This window comes from Mytilus trossulus, chromosome 6, assembly GCF_036588685.1.
Source record: "Mytilus trossulus isolate FHL-02 chromosome 6, PNRI_Mtr1.1.1.hap1, whole genome shotgun sequence".
In the NCBI taxonomy this organism is placed as follows: domain Eukaryota; kingdom Metazoa; phylum Mollusca; class Bivalvia; order Mytilida; family Mytilidae; genus Mytilus; species Mytilus trossulus.
Window position 1 is genome coordinate 78,062,375 of NC_086378.1, and position 23,333 is coordinate 78,085,707.

The 23,333-nt window shown below is 31.0% G+C and overlaps 1 protein-coding gene across 1 annotated transcript; it reads left to right on the forward strand.

The window, feature by feature from the left end:
- Positions 1-134: 134 nt before the first annotated feature.
- Positions 135-12,708, forward strand: LOC134721914 (transmembrane protein 208-like). The gene is made up of 6 exons (XM_063585213.1): positions 135-255; positions 1,268-1,363; positions 3,054-3,113; positions 6,599-6,702; positions 8,867-8,951; positions 10,744-12,708. The coding sequence occupies exons 1-6, from the start codon at positions 250-252 to the stop codon at positions 10,864-10,866; spliced, it is 474 nt and encodes a 157-aa protein (XP_063441283.1). The 5' UTR covers positions 135-249; the 3' UTR covers positions 10,867-12,708.
- The last annotated feature ends 10,625 nt before the right edge of the window (positions 12,709-23,333 follow it).

Genomic DNA, 23,333 nt, shown 5'->3' on the forward strand with positions numbered 1-23,333 from the left:
AAATAAAAGAGGAGCACCCTAATTATACTTTTTCTTTTTTGCCTTCTAATGACGGAATAAAAGCATGTCCCCTTCCGGATATTGATATTTGCGTGGCTTTTTATTTATTATCTCAAATGCGTTTTTATATATACAAATTTTCCACCGTATTAAAGTTATCAATATACATTGAGGAAAATTTTCCTCGAATTGTTTTTCATAACATATGTTAAAAACTTTGGTGCAGTTGATTAATTCTAGCACTTAGAAATGCCGGTAATGTATCAAGAGTAACCCTACAGTCTAACTTAAAATGGAACATTCACTACAACAACATCATATCAAATGCAAATAAATCTGTTGGCTTTCTTAGGCGAAACTTAAAATTTTCTAACTCCAGTATCAAATCCCGTGCTTACCAATCAATAGTGAGACCAAAACTTGAATATGCCTGTGGGATCCACACACAGCAGATTATAAAAATAAGCTAGAAATGGTACAGAGGCGTGCGGCCCGATATGTATGTAACAATTACCACAACACCAGTAGTGTTACATCCATGTTAAACGAACTACAATGGCCCTCACTCAGTGAGCGCCGCCTCAAAACCAGACTTATCATGTTCTACAAGGTCATCCATGGACTCATTGCAATCCCATCACTAGTCCTCATACCATCAGATACTAGAACAAGAAAATTACATACCCAAACATTTCGGCAAATATCCACCTCTAAAGACAGCTACAAATGGTCATTCTTTCCGCAAACAATCATTCAATGGAACATGTTGCCACAAGTTGTGGTAGCAAGTCAAACCATTGAAATTTACAGAGATCAGTTGACACCAACTGTTCTCCACAACATAATTTAATTCTATAAATAACAATGTACATATTTTTTAATCACTTGTTGTTTTCTTTCATGTAAATATCACCAAGTATTCTACTAAGTTAAAGATAAATTTTTGTTCATATTTTTTAATCATATACTCCGCACATGCAACAGTTCGGAATCTTCAATAATAATGAAGCTGTAACTATATCGGAAGAAGAAGAAGAAGAGTAAAAGTATTATAATGTTCAAATAAACGCGTCACAAAAAATACGAAAATACAGATATTATTTTAAAATATTTGCAATTTTATTTAAAAAAATCAAAGACGACAAACAAAATAAACCTTTCTATTTCTACAGACAAACATGTGCATTTGGAAAGTATAATGGTGAAGTTGATTAATACATCAAAACATATTTAATCATTTCTATTGTACAAAATGTATATTTTTCAGCCCAAAGGTAAAACAGGCACTAAAGGACTGAAGCAGATTGAAGAAGAAAATGCATCTACATTAAAGTTCTACTTATATATCATTTTAGGTGTAAATGTAAGTTTTATCAACATTTGTCTCTCCATGTAGTTATTTAAGGTTCGTCATAACAAATGGACATATATGATGTTTTTCACCTCAAAATCTACTCTTTGTACAGCCTTTCCTGTACAGTTTGGGAAAATTTAAGGCCTAGCATCCATTTAATAGATACAATGTAGATAAAAGATAAAATTATTTTGCATATATCAGAAAGATGAAACCTTGTTTGGATTATGATGGGAAACAACTTTGAGATGCTCCCTCTCTCAGGTAACAACTGGTTTGTATTGTATTGATTGTCCTTGATTGGAAATGGACAATAGATATCTTCACATCTATAGGTGAGTTAAAGGTAGGAATTGAGGGGATCCTATCAAATGCAACTCAGGTGTTTGATTATTTTAACATCTTCTGCAAGAAGGGAAAAAAAAATGCCCATCAAAATCCAAAACGATTTTATCTTTCTGGTATGCAAAAGGAAACTAACTTTTATAAATCTACCCGGTATTGGATACCATGCATTAAATTTTCCAAACTGCACAGGTAAGGATGTACACAGAGTAGTTTTTGAGGTTAAAATACGGCCATATTTGTCCATTTGTTATGATGAACCTTATTTATATGTACATGTATATCAGTATTGAAATGGATATAACATGTATAACAAGCTTATCTTATGTAAATACATGTAGCATATAAAACAGAAATTATTTACAGGTTCACAACATGAATTATAAACAAGTGTCATATTACTGAAATAAAGTTATCAGATGTGAATTCAATTAAGCTTGTTGGAAAATCTCTTAAGGAGGCTCGGGGGTACAAAAATTTCAGCAATTTTTTTTTTTCATTACAAATTTTATGTTTTACACTATCAGTTATTACTTTATGATATGGTACAAAAAATCAACCAAAAAAATCAATTTGGTTTGGGCCCAGATGACTTTTAAAATGTCTATATCATTGAAAAAGATGCAAATTATCTCCCTTTGGTGAAAAATGCCATTTTTTTGGCTTTAAAATTGAAATATCTTTTTAAACACATTGGTGACCTTTATTTTTTTATTTTCTTGATTATTGTTTTCAAACAAGCTGTACATGAAATAAATAATTGTAAAATTTAAGCAATTTCTGTAATTAAGTTTTTTTTTTTACATTACATTGTACCTCTATTTCTCCTAGAAGTTCAAGAGAAAAAAAGGACATGAACAAAAATGTATACTTCTTTCAGAGGCAGATTGTGAACTTAAATGAACTGTGACCCCATTTTTTATATCATTTTTCTATTAGGTACTGTAAATTCAGAAATTATTGCGTGCATTTATTATTGTGATTTTGTCATTTTAAACTTAAATGTGATTTTAATTTTTACGATTTTGATAAAAATCCTTTTTAATACAAATAAAATATTTAAAAATGTGAGTTTTAATTATTGCGTTTACAACTCTCGCATTTTTCGCAATAATAAAAACCTCGCAATAATTTCTGAATTTAAAGTATATGATAAAGTTCATTTATAAAAAAATATATAGTGAAAGCCTACATGTGTATATATTAGAAAGAAAAAAAAGATTTATACCCACGAACCCCCTTAAACAAACTTTTTTTTTTTAAAACTAATAACATTATAAGGTGAACATCTTTTTAGTGTATATAAGCATGATAAGATCAAATAAAAACTTTAGTTTATTTTTTTACATTTCAGGTAACCTACTTTATTGTGCAGTGTTTCCTATTCTGGAGTAGTTTTACAGGTGGTATTATAGTAAGTAAATCTGCCTTGGTATACACTGTTGTACTATATTAGTTATTAGGACATTTTTTATTCATCAGTGACCACTATTATACAGTTCAGTAAACATACCAAGTGATTGTCCTTAACTGTGTCCATATGGTCTTGGTTTCAGTTTCAGTCTAGGCTGAAGGTTTAAACTTTTTAATAGATATAAATCTCTTGCCTCCATTTCTTGAAGGGCCTACAGGTATATATTGTTTATGAAAATTTAAAAGAACTCTTCTATACATTGTACATGTATAATACTCAAATTCCAATTTAGAGCCGTGGATGCTATATTGCCTTCATCATATTTGAAACACAGAACAAAATGACATATTTGGTCAACAGATTAATAGCACTGACTTATACATGTTATATCGAGAGAGAACTTTAAGGATCTGCTAGTAACCTCAGTCTATATCTATAGTTCAATTACAAGGAGGGGTTTGTATTCTTAGCACCACAAAGTAGGCTTTTTTAATTACTACCCTTGGACCCTTACATATATGTAAATATGTTGTTTTTTTTTTTTATTATTTAGTAAAATTGAGAATGGAAATGGGGAATGTGTCAAAGAGACAACAACCCGACCAAATAAAAAAACACAACAACAGAAGGTCACCAACAGGTCTTCAATGTAGCGAGAAATTCCAGCACCGGAGGCGTCCTTCTGGCTTCAGCTGGCCCCTAAACAAATATATACTAGTTCAGTGATAATGAACGCCATACTAAAGGTTCCTGACTTGGGACAGGTGCAAAAAATGCGGCGGGGTTAAACATGTTTGTGAGATCTCAACCCTACCCCTATACCTCTAACCAATGTAGAAAAGTAAACGCATAACAATACGCACATTAAAATTCAGTTAAAGAGAAATCCGAGTCTGATGTCAGAAGATGTAACCAAAGAAAATAAACAAAATGACAATAATACATAAATAACAACAGACTACTAGCAGTTAACTGACATGCCAGTTAACTTCAATTAAAAGATTATGATTTCATCATATGAACATCAGGCACAATCCTTCCCGTTAGGGGTTTAGTATCATACCATCATAACATATATGAGAAGAACATAACCCGTGTCATGCCAACAACTGTTTTTAGAATAAATGTGTTTATTTCCGACGCAAAGACCTTATCAGTGACTCAATATTCACGCCAAAATATGCAATCTTTAATGACTTGACAACAGTATCGTAATTATATCCCTTCTTAATAAGTCTATTCAAAGGTTTTGTAAGTTTATGAGGTGAATACTGACACCTTTGTGCTTTATAAAGAATATTTCCATAAAAAATTGGATGTGAAATACCTGAACGTATAAGAAGTCTGCATGTTGAGCTATATTTACGAATGATGTCTTTATACCTATGATAAAATTTAGTAAATGTTTTGACTAGTTTGTGATATCGAAAACCCTGGTGTAATAATTTTTCAGTAATACATAAATTTCTCTCGTTAAAATCTAAAACATTGTTACATACATGAGCGAATCGTACAAGTTGAGATATATAAACACCGTAAGATGGTGACAAGGGAACGTCACCATCTAAAAACGGATAATTAACGATAGGAAATGAAAAATCATCCCTTTTATCATAAATTTTAGTATTCAGCTTTCCTTTAGTGATATAGATATCAAGATCGAGGAAAGGGCAGTGGTCATTGTTAGTATTAGCTTTATTTAAAGTAAGTTCACCAGGATAAATTTCATTAATATACATACTGAAGTCGTCATTATTGAGAGCCAAAATATCTAAAAGTATTATTAAATTTGTTTATCAGATGTTGTTTTGATGGGTCTTTGCTTATTTTTGTCATAAATTGTAACTCATAAAAATACAAAAAGAGGTCCGCAATAAGTGGTGCACAGTTAGTCCCCATTGGAATTCCGATAATCTGACGATATACGGAATCCCCAAAGCTAACAAAAATGTTATCTAGTAAAAATTCAAGGGCATATATAGTATCAAAGCATGTCCAATTAACATAGTTTTTTTGTTTATTGCTACTAAAAAATGACCTAAAAGAATTTGGACATATATATTCACATTCTGATTTTTTGAATGCCCATTCAATTAGGTGTGTGAATTTTTTCTTAATGAGAATGTGAGGCAATGTGGTATACAGGGTAGAAAAATCAAAACTTTGAACAGATTCAAAATCACCAATATATATTCATGAAATTTATCAAGTACTTTCAACGAGTTCTTGACACTCCAAAAGTAATTTATTCCGCTATTTTCGAAGGCCTTATTTGAACAATTTATTATAAGGTTTTTAATTGTACCAAGTGTGCTGGTAGGAATAATAGACAATTTAGTAGTTGAACAATGGCTTGAAGACGAAATAAATCTATATTTGTAAGGGGTTTTGTGTAGCTTCGGAAGCCAATACGTTGTTGGGACTTTCATTGTATTTGGCTCTGCTTGTAAAGCGGTGGCTAAAAGTTTATGTTTGTTACAGATTTCGTTTTCTGAAAATGGAGTCAGTTGGAATGTTGATGAATTGGTGATTTCCTTTTTCAGAACTTCAATGTAAAATTTACGTCAAACAATAATAATATTATTAGCAGCTTTATCGGCCGGGACAAAAACAAATTCCTTGGCTAGTTCTTTTAGTTTATGTTTGATAAGAGAAATAGTTTTATTGTGGTTATTGTTAATACAATGTAGTAAAATGTTCTTTAAAATGTTGAATACATATATCATTTTGTTTATTTTCTTTGGTTACATCTTCTGACATCAGACTCGGACTTCTCTTGTACTGAATTTTAATGTGCGTATTGTTATGCGTTTATTTTTCTACATTGGTTAGAGGTATAGGGGGAGGGTTGAGATCTCACAAACATGTTTAACCCCGCCGCATTTTTGCGCCTGTCCCAAGTCAGGAGCCTCTGGCCTTTGTTAGTCTTGTATTATTTTTATATTAGTTTCTTGTGTACAATTTGGAAATTAGTGTGGCGTTCATTATCACTGAGCTAGTATATATTTGTTTAGGGGCCAGCTGAAGGACGCCTCCGGGTGCGGGAATTTCTCGTTACATTGAAGACCTGTTGGTGACCTTCTGCTGTTGTTTATTATTTGGTCGGGTTGTTGTCTCTTTGACACATTCCCCATTTCCATTCTCAATTTTATCAACTATCTTCATTACTGAATTAAAAAAAGAGTCCAAAGATTTTTTGTCAGCTTTTTCCCATTTTATCCATTTCATACAGTAAGTGTGGAGTGAGTCGTGGCTGATATTACGACACTCATTCTTATTAATAATTGACGGGGGACGATATTTAGGTCCTTTACTGAGGAATGATTTTAACTCTCGGTGTTGAACGATGTTAAGATCTCCTGTTATAACATGGGAAATGGGTCCATAAATATATTCGGAATTTCTGCAATTACATGAAGTAGGTGTATTTTCACTGATATCAACATCTTTACACAATTGAGTACATACATTATGATTTTTTTCAGACTTTGTCTGTGTTTGCAGTTGCCATAAACTTTGGTTGTTATCAATTTATGTCACACATGGCAGGCAGTAAAATAGATCTCAACATGAGTGAAGGAATGTCAGAGTAAGTTTTTAATTCATGTACACATGGTTGGCAGTAAAATTTATCTAGATATTGTATGAGAGTGCAAATCTCTACACAAATCCAAGAGATATAGCTCAATAGGATCTAAGGATATAGTATTCAAAGTATCAGGTAATGTTGGATGTACAATGCATCACTACCAAGACATCACCCAACAAATCCCATAATATTATTCATAACAACTGAGGGGTGGAGGGGGTATTACAATTGATCAAGTTAATTAATATCTCAGGTGAGCGTCCTTCACAACAATATGAAATGTGGAAATTTTTGGAAGGAGTTAAACCGCCAGACAAAAAAATTAAGATAACTGAAAATTAAAAGGAAGATCGAAATAAAGTAAACGAAAGTGACAAAAGGAAACGCAAATACCAAAAATCATGGGAAAAAGATCGAGAATGGTTGCATTATATAGTGGATCGGAATTTAATGAACTGTACAATATGTGAAAAATTTGCAGTGACAGACCTATATAGGAAATGTATTTTCGTAACTGGATCGTCAAATTTAAGATTGGATTCTGTAATTGCTCATGATCAATCAGAACAGCACAAAAAATCTACAGCAATAAAAGACAGAAAGGCACTTGAGGAATCCAAGGCAGGGAAAATTATGCAAACTTGTCCTTGATCCTGATTTTGATAAAGAAAATCATTGAGATTACCAAAGCCTTTATCAAAATCAGAATAAAGACTAATCCTTTGTTACTGTCTAACTTATGTAAACTAAAGCATCAAAATAAAATTAAACATCTGTCATTTATATTAGTGTTTGTCAAATTAATGTCATTTTTGCAGGACCAGTAGATTTGGAGCCGGACCAGTAGAATTTTCAGTCCACTGGTCCGGCTGGCCAGTACACGAAAAAGCTTAAATTCAACCCCTGTTACAATACTGTTGTTTTTCTCCAAGTGGGTCCTTGAGTTTTGATCATTTGTCCTTTGGAAATGCTTAACTGATAATTGTCAAGAAAATTGATATTCTAAAAAAACCGAAAGATCATAATGCAACTAAAAAAATACTGTCACCTTTTTATAATAAGCTTATCTGAGAGTTAACCTTTTTCAAAAATATTTTCCTCTGAAACTAAAGGACCAAATTTAACAAGTCTTGGCCAGCCAACCAAGATGGCCACCATGGCTAAAAATAGAACATAGTAGTAAAATTAAAATTTTGCAGGTTTTGGTTATTATCTTGAATATTATTATAGATAGAAATAAACTGTAGACAGCAATAATGTCAGCAACGTAAGATCTACAAATAAGTCAGCTTGACCAAATGGGCCAATTGACCCCATAAGGAGTTACTACCCTTTGGAGTAAATTTTTAACAATTTTTGTAAATTTTTGTAATCTTTTAAAAAAATCTTACCCTTTGAAACAAGTGGGACAAATATAACAAAATTTGGCCATGATTATCATGAGTTATAAGAAAGTGCCTGAAGACCCTGCCTGCCAACCAACATGGCAGATATGGCTAAAAATTAACATAGGGGTGAAATGTAGTTTTTGGCTTATATCTCTGAACTTTTATAAGTAAAAGTATAATGTGGCATTAATTTTACATCAATTGTAAATAGTTTCTATTTTTTTTTCTTTGCATTATTTGAGAAGTCATCACCTATTTTTCTATATATTCATCACTAGTTTTAAATTTCTTCAGATAGACTTTCATTAACAAGATTAATTTTCAGTAGAACGATTTTTTTGTGGATTGTGTGGGTAAAGATTTACCATGAATTAAGTTTCATAAAGAAATATAAATTTTTAGAAGGTTCCATTTGTGCATAAGATAACTTTGAAAAAAAGCAGCAATGGCTTCCTTGAAATAGCTTATTTTCCCCGAAATGAGAAATTGATACAAATGATAATGAATGAACTCACAGTATATTACTGATTTTTTTTTCTATTTCAGACATGCTAAAGATATTCTTTTAACACATGTATAGTCCAAAGTTTGACCATTATATCAAACTGTTTATCTATTTCAGGCATGCTAAAGATATTCTTTTATACACATGTATCTTTCAAAGTTTGACCATTATATCAAACTATTTATCTATTTCAGGCATGCTAAAGATATTCTTTTATACACATGTATCGTTCAAAGTTTGACCATTATATCAAACTATTTATCTATTTCAGACATGCCAAAGATATTCTTTTATACACATGTATCGTCCAAAGTTTGTCCATTATATCAAACTATTTTTGGCTTATATGGTTGTTGGTAAGTAGTAGTTTATAATACTTGAGATAACTTTTATTGATTTTGATTGCACATTATCATTCATCTCTATGGCTCAAAAATCAGCAGTGAAAGGATAAAAATGGTTAAAAACTTAAAACCTAAAGATATTGAAGTTTATATATATTATATATAAACACCAATAAAACAAGTGTAAAAACCAATGTGCTCCAAATGGGAAGGGCCTATCTACATTGACTGTAACACATTCAAGAAAAAGATGTATTGTGTATCTGTGTGGCCATCCATATCAAAAACTAGGAACTAGTTATTTTAGCCATTCTAGCTTTCCTCTAAGTGACCTCATTTTAGTTATGATAATAGGTTCAATATCTGTGCTGCCATTTAAGGGAAAAAATTTAAGCCATTAGATATTCCATTAGGGGATACAATCAAAACCCAGGACACAATAAAAAGGGGGTAGGAGGGGTCCTAATCCAGAAATCCCAAGCTTAAAAACAAGAAATCCTGAGGTCCATTACACATCCAGAAATTCCAAGAAAAAAAGAATTCCTGGATCCCGAAACGTTCAATACCGAAATCCCAAGCCTTAACACACCTGATCCTGGAGTCCCGATAAAGGTCATATCCCCTCTCAATAAACACCATTCTAGGTGCATCTATATTTAAATTCCTTAGTTCAAAGCAGACTAGAGAGATCTTATTTGCGATGTCATTCAACATCTATATATTTCGATTCTGTGCTCCTTTTTTATGTCATTAACCAGATATTGCATCTGCGGTATTTTGACTATGAAATCCATTGAAGAAAAAACAAGCAGATGAGACCCAGAACAGGGTAAATGCTTTAGCAGATCTATGTAAATGACAAGTTACTTTGAATCATTTATTTTTCTTCTCCAATCAAGGTTCACAATACCATGCAAAATAGGCAAAATGGTCCCTTCCCCATCTCAATTTGCTTTTCAGACCATCAAAAGTAAAACCCCTTAAAAGCTTTCGTGATAGTCAATTTTAGAATTTTATAAAGTTGGTGAAATAGCAATTTTTTTTTTGAAGTAAAGAAATTCAAAGACTTGAATAATTTATTTCTTTAAAAAGGGGAGAAAAGTTTACAGATTAGTCACATTTTATTTGAAACAACATTCAAAAATATATGCAATACATATCACTGTCAGACCATGAATATTGTGAATCATTAATTTGTGTTAAAAATGAAAAATCTAATTTATGCAATTGCAAAAATTTGTGTGGAGGAAGAACACAACAAAAATTTCAATGCAAGTTTTGAAAACCTGATATTTTCGCATATTCACAAAAACAAAAACATCACAATAATTTCTAAGTTTACTGTCAACAATTTTGAGTAGGCAAAAAAGGCTACATTGTTTACAAATATGAAAAAATAGGTTTGAGGTTATAGGTCTAAGACAAGTAACAAATCAACAGAAAAAAAGCAGAAAATACCAATGATGTCTAATTTTACTAATTTGATATGACTTATAGATAATTTTTGATGATCTCAACAAGATTTATTTTCTCGCTTGAGCCAGTGCAGCGAAAGTGAGAAAGGCAATCAATTAGAATGATCAATTAAAATCTGTTTATCACTATTTTTCCTATGACAACATTGTTAATTTCATTGACAACCCGCACATGCATCCTTAGTTTCTAGCAATAATTTTTATATCACTCTACTGTGATGAGAAAGGAAATTTCAGGCAGTAAGATAATTTAAAAGCGATAATTATGAATACTTATGGATTTTTTAATAGAATATAAGAAATAACAATCTTTCTTTTTTATGTTACAGATACCAGGTAGAGCTTTTTATTTATTATGGATCAACATTCTAGGACCATGGTTCTTTGCTCCAGCTCCAGAACAAGATGAAAAGAAACAGAAAAAGATGGAAAGAAAAATGAAAAGACATTGATAATTTAATATTTTAGGATTTTTTAAAATTAACAATTGTGACTATTGTTTTACTATTTCTTCATCATTTATATAAATAGAATTTTTATGATTAAATTATTCAGGAATTTATACCCTTATTAGTCACCTAATTGCTTAAAAGACCTACATGTAAGTTCAATATATGACTTTCTCTCCATACATCTGAAAGCAAATGATACGTAATTTTAGTAAAGAATGTTCCACTGTATCAACATTAATGTCCAAAATTCTCTTTTATATGACCACAATTCTCAAATGTTCTGAACTAAAACAGATATTACCATTTTCAAATTATTTGAGATATTCAAATAGTTTTGAATTATTCTTGTAAGTTGACACAATTTCCAAATAATTTAGAATTTTGTGTCAATTTTCAATTTTTTAAATGCTGCAATAGTTTACAAATATTTAAAACACTAATGCATGTAACTTTCAAATATTTTTTAATATATATCAATCATTTTCATTATTTTTTTTTAACATTACAATTTTTTTTTATTCAGAAGAGATAACATAGACATACATTGATGTTAAAATTTAAACTATGCAATTCATGTATTCACTAATGTTCCTGTTACACAGTCTTCTGCGGCCGAATTTTCTTTAATAAACGATGAATCTATGAAACTAATATCTAAAAACATATGTTGGAAATTGTAAAAAACAACCTATTTATTTTTGTTGTTGTAAAATAAGCATTTGATAGCTTTAAGCTATACTTATAAGTACACTATATAATATGGGTAAATGTTGGCATACAGCATCTATATTTATTTTTTATCATTTTATTAATATATTTTGTTTGGGGATGCATTATATATATTATCTAGAATTCTTAAAACAGGTTTACCAGACACTGCCATTGAAGGAAAATTCTTGTAAACATAATCTGGGTATGTTTACGATTTAAAATTCCTTGATTTAAAATGCATATATTTGATGTACCTAGTTTCTAAGCAATGTAAAGGTTTTAATTTGTGACCATAAGATAATGTTTTTTTTCAATTTTCATCTTCAAAACTACATGTCTGATTAATTGCAATAAATCTGAAACAGAGTTATTCCTCTTTAATAAGGTGTATTTTTTTTTTTTAAAGAATTGGGTTAGAATTTCATTTTATTTATATTTGAACTTATCAAGTTATATTGTGGCATATTTTAAACTTTAGTGGCAATAATAAGATTAGAAAACAGTATGGTTAATCACAAATTTGCTTTTCTGTTTGTTTTTAATCAGTTTTGTACAGACAATAATTAATTTATGCTACTTGATTTTTGTACACAAATTTTGAATTGTATTTTGGGGTATACTGAGGTATACCAGTTAAATATTTGCATGATTTTCAACTGAGAATCAATAAATATACTATAAATTTATGAATATGTAAGAGTGAGGCATGAATTATGACTGTATTTGAAAGATATTTTTGTTAATGTATTTTTCAGATACAAATGAGTAGGTCCTGTAAAAACCCTTTTTGGTCCTAAAATACGATAGTTAAAATAAACTTTTAAAATGTAAACTTTTAGCAATTAATTGGAAAGTATTTGTTTTGTTTTATTTATCCCCAATTGTAGAACAATTTGGCAATAGTCCATGTTTACTATGTATTTTGTAAGAAATTAACTACTGTGTCCTGTGTAAATTGCTAACTTTAAAAAAAAACTTAATTTTTTCCATCAGCAGAACATGAGGGAATGCATGGTTAGAATAGATACATCATTTAACGATATTTACGTTATATATTGTAAAATTTGAATGTAAGCAATATTGTGTCCATGGAAGTTGAAATCGATTCAAATAAAACATTTAAAAAACTTGTATGGATTGTATGCCCAATCTTTGATACTCCAAATTCAGAAATTATTGCCTGCATTTATTATTGGGATTTTTGAAAACTCTGTATTGGTATATATCAAGTATCGGTATAGAAAGTCCCTGGTCAAAATCATGAAAATGCAAAGTCAAAAGTGAGTGTTTGTCATTTGCTGATGTGATTCATAAGAGTTTCTCATCTTTAGTTCACCTGGCCTGAAGGGCCGAGTGAACCATTTTTAGCTCACCTGGCCTAAAAGGCCATGTGAGCTTTTCTCATCACTTGGCGTCCGTCGTCGTCTATCGTCGTTAACAATTTTTCAAACATCTTCTCCTCTGAAACTACTGAATGGATTTGAATGAAACTTAGCATGATTGTTCCTTAGATTATCCTGCACCAAGTGTGTGCTTCGATTTTTGATCTGTCAAAAAACATGGCCACCGTTACTTAAAATAGAACATAGGGGTCAAATGCAGTTTTAGTCTTATATCTCAAAAACGAAAGCATTTAGAGCAAATCTGACATAGGTAAAAATGTTTTTTAGGGTAATAACTATCAGCCCTGAAATTTTCAGATGAATCAAACAACCCATTGTTGGGTTGCTGCCACTTAAGGTAATTTTAAGGAAATTTTGCAGTTTTTGGTCATTATCTTGAATATTATTATAGATAAAGATAAACTGTAAACAGCAAAAATGATCAGCAAAGTAAGATCTACAAATAAGTTAATATGACCAAAATTGTCAATTGACCCCTCAAGGGGTTATTGTCCTTTAATGAAAATTTTTCACAATTTGTTCATCATATTTGCTAACTTAAAAAAATCTTCTCCTCTAAAACTACTCAACCAAACTCAACCAAACTTCAACTGAATAAAGTTTGTGCTTTATTTTTTATTTCGTCAAAAAACATGGCCGTTATGGCTAAAAATAGAACACAGGGTAAAATGCAGTTTTTGGCTTATATCTCAAAAACTCCAGCATTTAGAGCAAATAAGATAAGAAGTTAAAGTATTTATTAGGTCAAAGTCTACCTGTCCTGAAATTTTCAGCCGAATTGGGTAAATGTTTTTTCAGGTATAATGCCCCTGAATTGATGATTTTAAAGAAATTTTGCAGTTTTTGGTTATTATCTTGAATATTATTATAGATACAGACAAACTGTTAATAGCAAAAATGTTAAGCAAAGTAAGACCTACAAATAAGTCATTTTGACCAAAATTGTCAATTGACTAAGGAGTTATAGCCCTTTAAAGACTTATCACAATTTGTTCATCATGTTGACTTACTTTAAAAAATCTTCTCCTTTGAAACTGCTGTATTAATTTCAGCCAAACTGGCTAAATGAGTTTCAGAATATCTAGTACAAATTTTATATTTCATTTTCTTGTATGTCAAGAAACATAGCTCCTAAAATAGAACATAGGAGAAAATGATTTTTTTTTGCTTTTGAAGAAAATAGGACGATTCAAAGAACATTCAAATAAATTGAAAAGCCAAAATAATCATTGATGAGAGATTTAACCCAAAAAATTAAGGTGAGCAATTCAGGCTCTTGAGAGCCTCTTGTTCATAAATCTTAGTAATCTTTAACAAAAATCTTCTCCTCTGAAACTACTGGGCCAAATGATTCCAAACTTGGCCACAATGATCTTGGGGGTATCTAGTCTAAAAAATGTGTTCAGTGACTTGGCCATCTAACCAAGATGGCCGCCACAGCTAAAATAGAACATAGGGGTAAAATGCAGTTTTTGGCTAATATCTAAAAAAACAAAGCATTTCGATCAAGTCTGACAGGAGATTAATTGTTTATCAGGTCAAAATTTATCTGCCCTGAAATTTTCGGACAACTTGTTGTTAGGTTGCTGCCCCTGAATTGAGAATTTTAAGGAAATTTTGCTGTTTTTTTGTCGAGCCTGCAACTTTTGTTGCAGAAAGCTCGACATAGGGATAGTGATCCGGCGGTGGCAGCTACGGCGGCGGCGGCGGTGTTAGCTCACTTCTTAAAAACTTCATATTTTAGAAGGTAGAAGACCTGGTTGCTTCATACTTTGTATATAGATGCCTCATGTTACGAAGTTTCCGTCAGTCACATGTCCAATGTCCTTGACCTCATTTTCATGGTTCAGTGACTATTTGAAAAAAAAGTTCAGATTTTTTGTATTGTTAAGTTCTCTCTTATTATAAGTATAAGGATTACTATATTTGGTATGTGTGTACTTTGCAAGGTCTTCATGCCTGTCAGACAGTTTTCACTTGACCTCGACCTCATTTCATGGATCAGTGAACAAGGTTAAGTTTTCGTGGTCAAGTCCATATCACAGATACTATAAGCAATAGGTCTAGTATATTTGGTGTATGGAAGGACTGTAAGGTGTACATGTCCAACTGGGAGGTGTCATCTGACCTTGACCTCATTTTCATGGTTCAGTGGTTATAGTTAAGTTTTTGTGTTTTGGTCTGTTTTTCTTATACTATATGCAATAGGTCTACTATATTTGGTGTATGGAATGATTATAAGGTGTGCATGTCTTTTGACCTTGACCTCATTTTCATGGTCCAGTGGTCAAAGTAGAGTTTTTTAGTTTTGGTCTATTTTTCTAATACTTATACATTAGATCAACTATATTTGGTGTATGGAAATATTTTATGATCTATATGTCAGTTCCGCAGGTTTTATTTGACCTAGACCTCATTTTCACGGTCCATTGCTAAGTTCTAAGTGTTTGTGTTTTGGTCTGTTTTTTCTTATTTATAAGCAATAAGTCAACTATATTTGTTGTATTGAAGAATTGTTAGCTGTACATGTCTACCTAGTTCATCTGACCTTGACCTCATTTTCATGGTTCATTGATCAATGTTTCATTTGTTTGGTTAATGTTGAGTTTATGTGACAGTTGTAATAAAGCTTTATATTTAGGTCTATCAAGACAGTATCAAGGATTAGTAAAGAAGGCGAGACATTTCAGTGTGTGCGCTCTTGTGTTATTATCTTGAATATTATTATCGATAGAGATTAACTGTAAACAGCAATTATGTACAGCAAAGTAAGACCTAAAATAATTCAACATGACCAAAATGGTAAATTGATCCCCTAAGGAGTTATTATCTTTTATAGTCAATTTTTAACAATTTTCATAAAATTTGTAAATTTTTACTAACATTTTCCACTGAAACTACTGGACCAAGTTCATTATAGATAGATATAATTGTAAGCAGCAAGAAAGTTCAGTAAAGTAAGATGTACAAACACATCACCATCACCAAAACACAATTTTGTCATGAATCCATCTGCGTCCTTTGTTTAATATTCACATAGACCAAGGTGAGCGACACAGACTCTTTACAGCCTCTAGTTTTTAATAGGTTAGACCGTTGGTTTCCCTGTTTGAATGGGTTTTAACAAGTCATTTTGGAGGCCCTTTCTAGCTTGCTGATTGGTATGAGCCAAGGCTCTGTGTTAATGCCATTCTTTGATCTTTAATGGTTTACTATTTACAGTTGTGACTTAGACGAAGAGTTCACTCATTGGCACTCATACTACATATTCTTGTATCTAAAAATAGCTACCAGGAGTTCAATTTTATATTCCAGACGCTTGTTTCGTGTACAGAAAACTCATCAGCGACGCACAAATGAAAAAACGTTGAACGGCCAAATAAAATACAAAGGTGAATATACCTCATGTCAAAAGGTTTCATTTTGCAATTTCTTTACCCTTAAGTTGTACCCAACACATTCACTAAAATTAATTTGGCTCGTTCAATTTTCATAAAATTTTGACAAATTATTTATTTTGACTATTTGACAAAAGTATACAAAATTCAAAAAAATTGAACCAACCGTTTTATCCAAAAATTTTCACTGGTTATATAGGATTTTGACAAACACTAATTTTGATCATTGAAAAGCTTCATATTCTTTTAACAACACAACGTAATTAAAACTGCTGATTTTAAAGAGTTATCTCCCTGTAGTGTTAGGTACCACCTGAATACAAATTTATACAGAAAACCGGAATTTGATTATTTTGTTATTGTTGTGTTTATCTAATTATAGGTGTCGATCGAGCCATTGTCACGTATTTTTGGCAGTGTCATTTCCACTTGCTTTCTGGGGGAAGCAATTTTGAAAGATAAGTTTGAGAAGATGGATCATATGGTCAAAACTTTAAAAGAGATGACGGAAGTGCAAAAAGGAGAAATTACTATTTTGAAACAGACTGTTGACTTACAAAACCAGGACATACATTATATTAAAACGGAAATGAAAGAGCAACGACAACAAATTCTAGAGCAAAAAACAAAAATACATGTATTAGAAAGGGGTTTGGATAAAGAAATATGGCGATATTTGAATCAAGATACAGATCGTCATAAACTTAAAAGTGAAGAGATATTTCTTTGAAGATTTACAGAAATATTGTGAAGATGAAAAAACTCATATAAGGTTATTTCAAAAAGTTGTATACGTTGGTCATTTTAAAAGATATAACAAGAAATCTATTTCGGTTGAAGAAGCTTTAGTTAACTACACTCATTTCCCAGACATTGTAATTCATACCAAAGGAAGAAGACACACCCATCATCATCACGACATAATTAAGACAAAAAATCATGAATGAACAATAGAATAGAAAGAATATCGTATTCATGATTATATTCATGATGCAATAACAGTACGTACACTTGCCTTCTCCCAAACATAGTGAACAATCTGTGTTACCAATTCGACACGTTTACATATCACAACTACAAGATATACCATAGCTAACACCGGATTGAACACCTTATTATTAAAACCCGGGAACCTAGGATATAGTGAATAATCTATTGATATCAATGTGATTGCTTCGTGCTCTTAATCACTTTTAAGACTTTATTAATAATACAATCCCGTGCCGTCTAAATTGTTTGGTGCTTATTACATGTATTACAGACAAGTATAATAGCAACGGCAACAGTTCTGAAGATTGTGACTATACTATCGTTGCATTAACTAGTGATATTAGACTATACTTTTATTGCATTTACCAATGATATTAGACTATACTACTGTTGCATTTACCAATGATATTAGACTATACTACTGTTGCATTTACTAATGATATTAGACTATACTATTGTTGCATTTACTAATGATATTAGACTATACTACTGTTGCATTTACTAATGATATTAGACTATACTATTGTTGCATTTACTAATGATATTAAACTATACTACTGTTGCATTTACTAACGATATTATACTATACTACTGTTGCATTTACTAACGATATTAGACTATACTACTGTTGCATTTACTAACGATATTAGACTATACTACTGTTGCATTTACCAATGATATTAGACTTCTATTGTTGCATTTACTAATGATATTAAACTATACTATTGTTGCATTTACTAACGATATTAGACTATACTACTGTTGCATTTACTAACGATATTAGACTATACTACTGTTGCATTTACTAACGATATTAGACTATACTACTGTTGCATTTACCAATGATATTAGACTATACTACTGTTGCATTTACCAATGATATTAGACTATACTATTGTTGCATTTACTAATGATATTAAACTATACTACTGTTGCATTTACTAACGATATTATACTATACTACTGTTGCATTTACTAACGATATTAGACTATACTACTGTTGCATTTACCAATGATATTAAACTATACTATTGTTGCATTTACTAATGATATTAGACTATACTACTGTTGCATTTACCAATGATATTAAACTATACTATTGTTGCATTTACTAATGATATTAGACTATACTATTGTTGCATTTACTAATGATATTAGACTATACTACTGTTGCATTTACTAATGATATTAGACTATACTATTGTTGCATTTACTAATGATATTAGACTATACTACTGTTGCATTTACCAATGATATTAGACTATACTATTGTTGCATTTACTAATGATATTAGACTATACTATTGTTGCATTTACTAATGATATTAGACTATACTACTGTTGCATTTACTAATGATATTAGACTATACTATTGTTGCATTTACTAATGATATTAAACTATACTACTGTTGCATTTACTAACGATATTATACTATACTACTGTTGCATTTACTAACGATATTAGACTATACTACTGTTGCATTTACTAACGATATTAGACTATAATACTGTTGCATTTACCAATGATATTAAACTATACTATTGTTGCATTTACTAACGATATTAGACTATACTACTGTTGCATTTACTAACGATATTAGACTATACTACTGTTGCATTTACTAACGATATTAGACTATACTACTGTTGCATTTACTAACGATATTAGACTATACTACTGTTGCATTTACCAATGATATTAGACTATACTACTGTTGCATTTACTAATGATATTAGACTATACTATTGTTGCATTTACTAATGATATTAGACTATACTACTGTTGCATTTACCAATGATATTAGACTTCTATTGTTGCATTTACTAATGATATTAAACTATACTATTGTTGCATTTACTAACGATATTAGACTATACTACTGTTGCATTTACCAATTACTAGTATATTAAACTATACACTACTGTTGTATTTATATTATAATATTAGACTATAGTACTGGTGCATAATGGTATAAACGTTATAAATTTTGCTGCACGAGGTGCCCGTTTCGAATTGAATGTATCTTCCATAATGATCGCGGGCCTGCATATTTGAAATCAAAATCTTAAAATGAACTTGATTATTTAACATTAACTTTTATTAACCTTTACCTGTATAGATCATTGATGATAGTTAAATGGTTTCTAATATAAATTATAGTGTTACTTTAAAGCCGTTTTTCTAATTTCTCAAATTAAAATCAAATGAAAGTTCTATATATTGTCGATTCATTGCAAAACAAAGTCACACAAGCTCTACTGAGCTTTTAAAAAATATCTTTGCCAAAACAACATGCAAGGTATTCCAAATATAGGAATCACTGATTGTAAGCTGCGTGAACCAAAGGGTATCATTTATGGTAGTCAGTAGAATCAAATTATTTATGAAGAGTTCAAAGTATTTGCCCTAAAAGTAATGCAAAAAGAGAAAAAGAGGAATTTTTTTTATCCTGGTATCTATGATGAGTTTATCTATATTTGTTCTAACCACAAAGAAGTTAACTGATTTAGAAACAATTTTATTGAGTATCTGATTACCGATCGGAAGTTTAAGGGCATACGAGACAGTTTTGATCCCATATTGACATTTTGATGAAAATTTGAAAATAGGCTATTTTTTACCTGCTTAAATCAAATATGTAATAAAAAATATACCTTTATGTGCTACTTTGTGAGTAAAATGAGGTACATATTTGAAATATTTGCTCAAATTTGTGGATGTGTTTTTCCTTTCGACAGAATTGCACAATTTTTTTGTTTTAAAAGATGTTTTTTTGTTAAATTATTTACAATTTTTCTTTTATATAAATATCCTTTAAATTTTTTTGTTTTTGTTTAGAATTAACTAACATTTATTAAATGTTCATGAATGTAGAAAAAAATCGTCATTTTATGCTATATATTTATCAAATTTAAAAAACTGCATTATTGACTTTTTCATGAAAATTGGTACAAATAATCTTCAAACGTTATCAAACCGAATGTCATTTAAAAAAGCCAGGTCCATGAACTTGTTCAAAAGTGAAATCAATTTGTATTAATAAAAATCAGTCGAAAAATGCATCTTTTCCCGGTATGTCACAGTTTGACGTCGCGAAAATAACATTTTACGTTAGATGCCCCATTAACTGTATCGTATGCCCCAAAAGGATAATGGCAATGAAATGAAATAAAGGAAGTCAATTATTATAAAATTTGGAATGTATATCCAGAAAATACAACGTTGAATAACATTACAATTATAAAAAAAAACTTACGAAACGGATGGGAAATTGACCTTGATCCTTGAATTTAATGTATTGTCAATAAGAATAATAAGATTTTATTAGCGTAAAAAGACAAATTTCAGAGAACTGTTAACAGAATTTATCTCCTCAGCAATTCAAAACCTGTATTTGTGACGAGTAAACAATCTTTTAAAAGATACTAAAGTTACATGAATAAACATCTGTATTTCGTTTCGTTAAGGGTCGTCAGCTTTATTGTATTGCTTACGTAACATAGTACATATCATAATTCAGGAAGTAGTCTGATTTCTGTTGACATGTTTTGAAAGTAAAATCTTTTGTACACCAAATATTTATGAAGAAAGGTAAGTCACTGCAATTAATGATAAAACTGACTCAAATCAAAAGGTACTAAAACCAGAGTGGAAATACACACCCTCATATTTTTATGGATAAAAACTGGAAAAAAATGGAACAAAAAAGCCATGTTTAGTCTTATATAACAAAAATTGACATCACAAAAATACTCAACTCTTGAGAAAAAATTTGAAACGGAAAGTCTCCACTCAAATGACAATTTTAAAAGCTAAAACACATGAATCAAATGAATTAACCAAAAAACTATCATATTACTGACTTGGTACAGGCATTTTTTTAAAGTAGAAAATGGTGGTTTAAACCTGTAGGACAGTCGCATAAAATTCCAATATATTCTCTATTTATACTATTTCGTTAGATTTAGATATGGGATCAATTCCCTAAAACGTTGTTGACCTAAAAAGAATTTGGTTATGCGTTTTTTATCCAAAACATTTTGCTCCTTGCATTAAAGTTTGGAACTTTGGGGTATGGATCAGTTTTATTTTTATGGGTCTTCCAGTAATTGGGTTTGAGCTACATTGAATAAAAAAGAAGATGTGACATGATTGCCAATATGACAACTCTCCAGAAGAGACTTTTTGACACAGCTATATGTCACCGTACGACCTTCAACAATGATCAAAGTTTATTTCGCGTAGTTAGCTATAAGACCCCCGAAAAACAATGTAAAATAAATCAAACCAGAATACTAACGGCCTAATTTATGTTCACAAATGAACGAAAAACAGATATGCAACAATAAACAAATGACAACTACTGAATAAAAAGCTCCTGACTTGGGACATGCAAATGCATACAGATTTGTCGGGAATAAACATGTAAAAGGGGAACAAAAGATACCAAAGGGTCAGTCAAACTCATAAATCTAAAACTGACAACGCCATGGCTAAACATAAAAAAAGACAAACATACAAACAATAGTACACATGACACAACATAGAAAACTAAAGAATAAACAACACGAACCCCACCAAAAACTAGGGTGATCTCAGGTGCTCCGGAAGGGTAAACAGATGCTGTTACACATTAGGCACCCGTCGTGTTGCTTATGTGATAACAGATCCGATAAATAGTCTAATTCGGTAGGTCACAATCGTGAAAGGAAAGGGGATTGTAGTTACGACATAAGGAACATATCCGATATCATTTGTGAAACGGTTATTCCATAACGATCAACCAACTCGTGATGGCGTCCGTTAAATTTACGAAGGGATGATTTCAACTTCACCATTTGGAACTCTTGGTTTAATAGCTTCCTTGTTAGCAGTTACACTCTATCAAGGAAATAATGATCGGAAATGCAAGCACGGGAATATCGTATCAATTGGGAGATATATACCACGTATGCAGGTGCTGCTGGAATTTATTTATGTAATTAATGTAAGGTTGGGAAACACAGAAATTTGCTTCGGAGGAACAAAATATATAAGTATAAATATTGTTTAATAGCACTTGTTTCCCTGTTGTATCATCAGCACAGTGGTCAGTGCTTCTGTACTTTGTTGATTTATAACAAGCTTTTCTTCAATTTTTAAGAAACTCAGGCTGCAAATATCTCAAATCTAGTTGGCTGTCTATAATTACTTTATAAATCACTTTTAGTTATCAAACTCCTTACGTTCGTATGTATTCATACACGGGAAGCATTCAAATGTTTGGATTTAAGCGTTTCTAATAACGGTTAAACATCGGACGCACTACTGGCACACAAAATTAACAAATGTTAGTTTTATATAAAGTTCAGTAGGGGTTGATTCAAAAATTTATGACTTCATATTCATTCTGTACTTTTAACATTTGTTTGGTCAGCGTGTCCGGTTACTCTTCACACTTAAAAATTTCCATTGCGGATGATTTTTTACAAAGAAGGGTTCTTCGTTGTTGTTTCCGGTTTTCTTTAGTTTTAGACCATTGTCTTTTAAGGGGGCATGTGTTGGTGGTTTATATGTTCTTTTTTACTGTTCAGCAATTTTAGTGAATTCTGTTATTTGTTTTTATTTTATTTTTACTCAGAACACTTGATTGAATTCATTATTGATCAGTTAACTTTCAGCACCATTCGATGCACGATTTATCGTTGACAGTAGCCACTACCAGTCCTGTTTTTAGACGCCACCTCTCGATGTTAATTTTAAACAGACGATATTTAGAGTGCTTCACACATTGTGCATAAGGACAACGAACTTGCAGCAGGATAATTTATTATTCGCTGTTCCGTAATACATTTCGCTTGTTATTTCAGAATGGGAGATTATCCTCCATTATTTGTGTAAGTATGAAAATTGGTTTTTTTTATTATTATTTTTTAGTATGAACATTGTTGTGTTTAACAAATAGTTCTGTCTTGGAATGTTATGG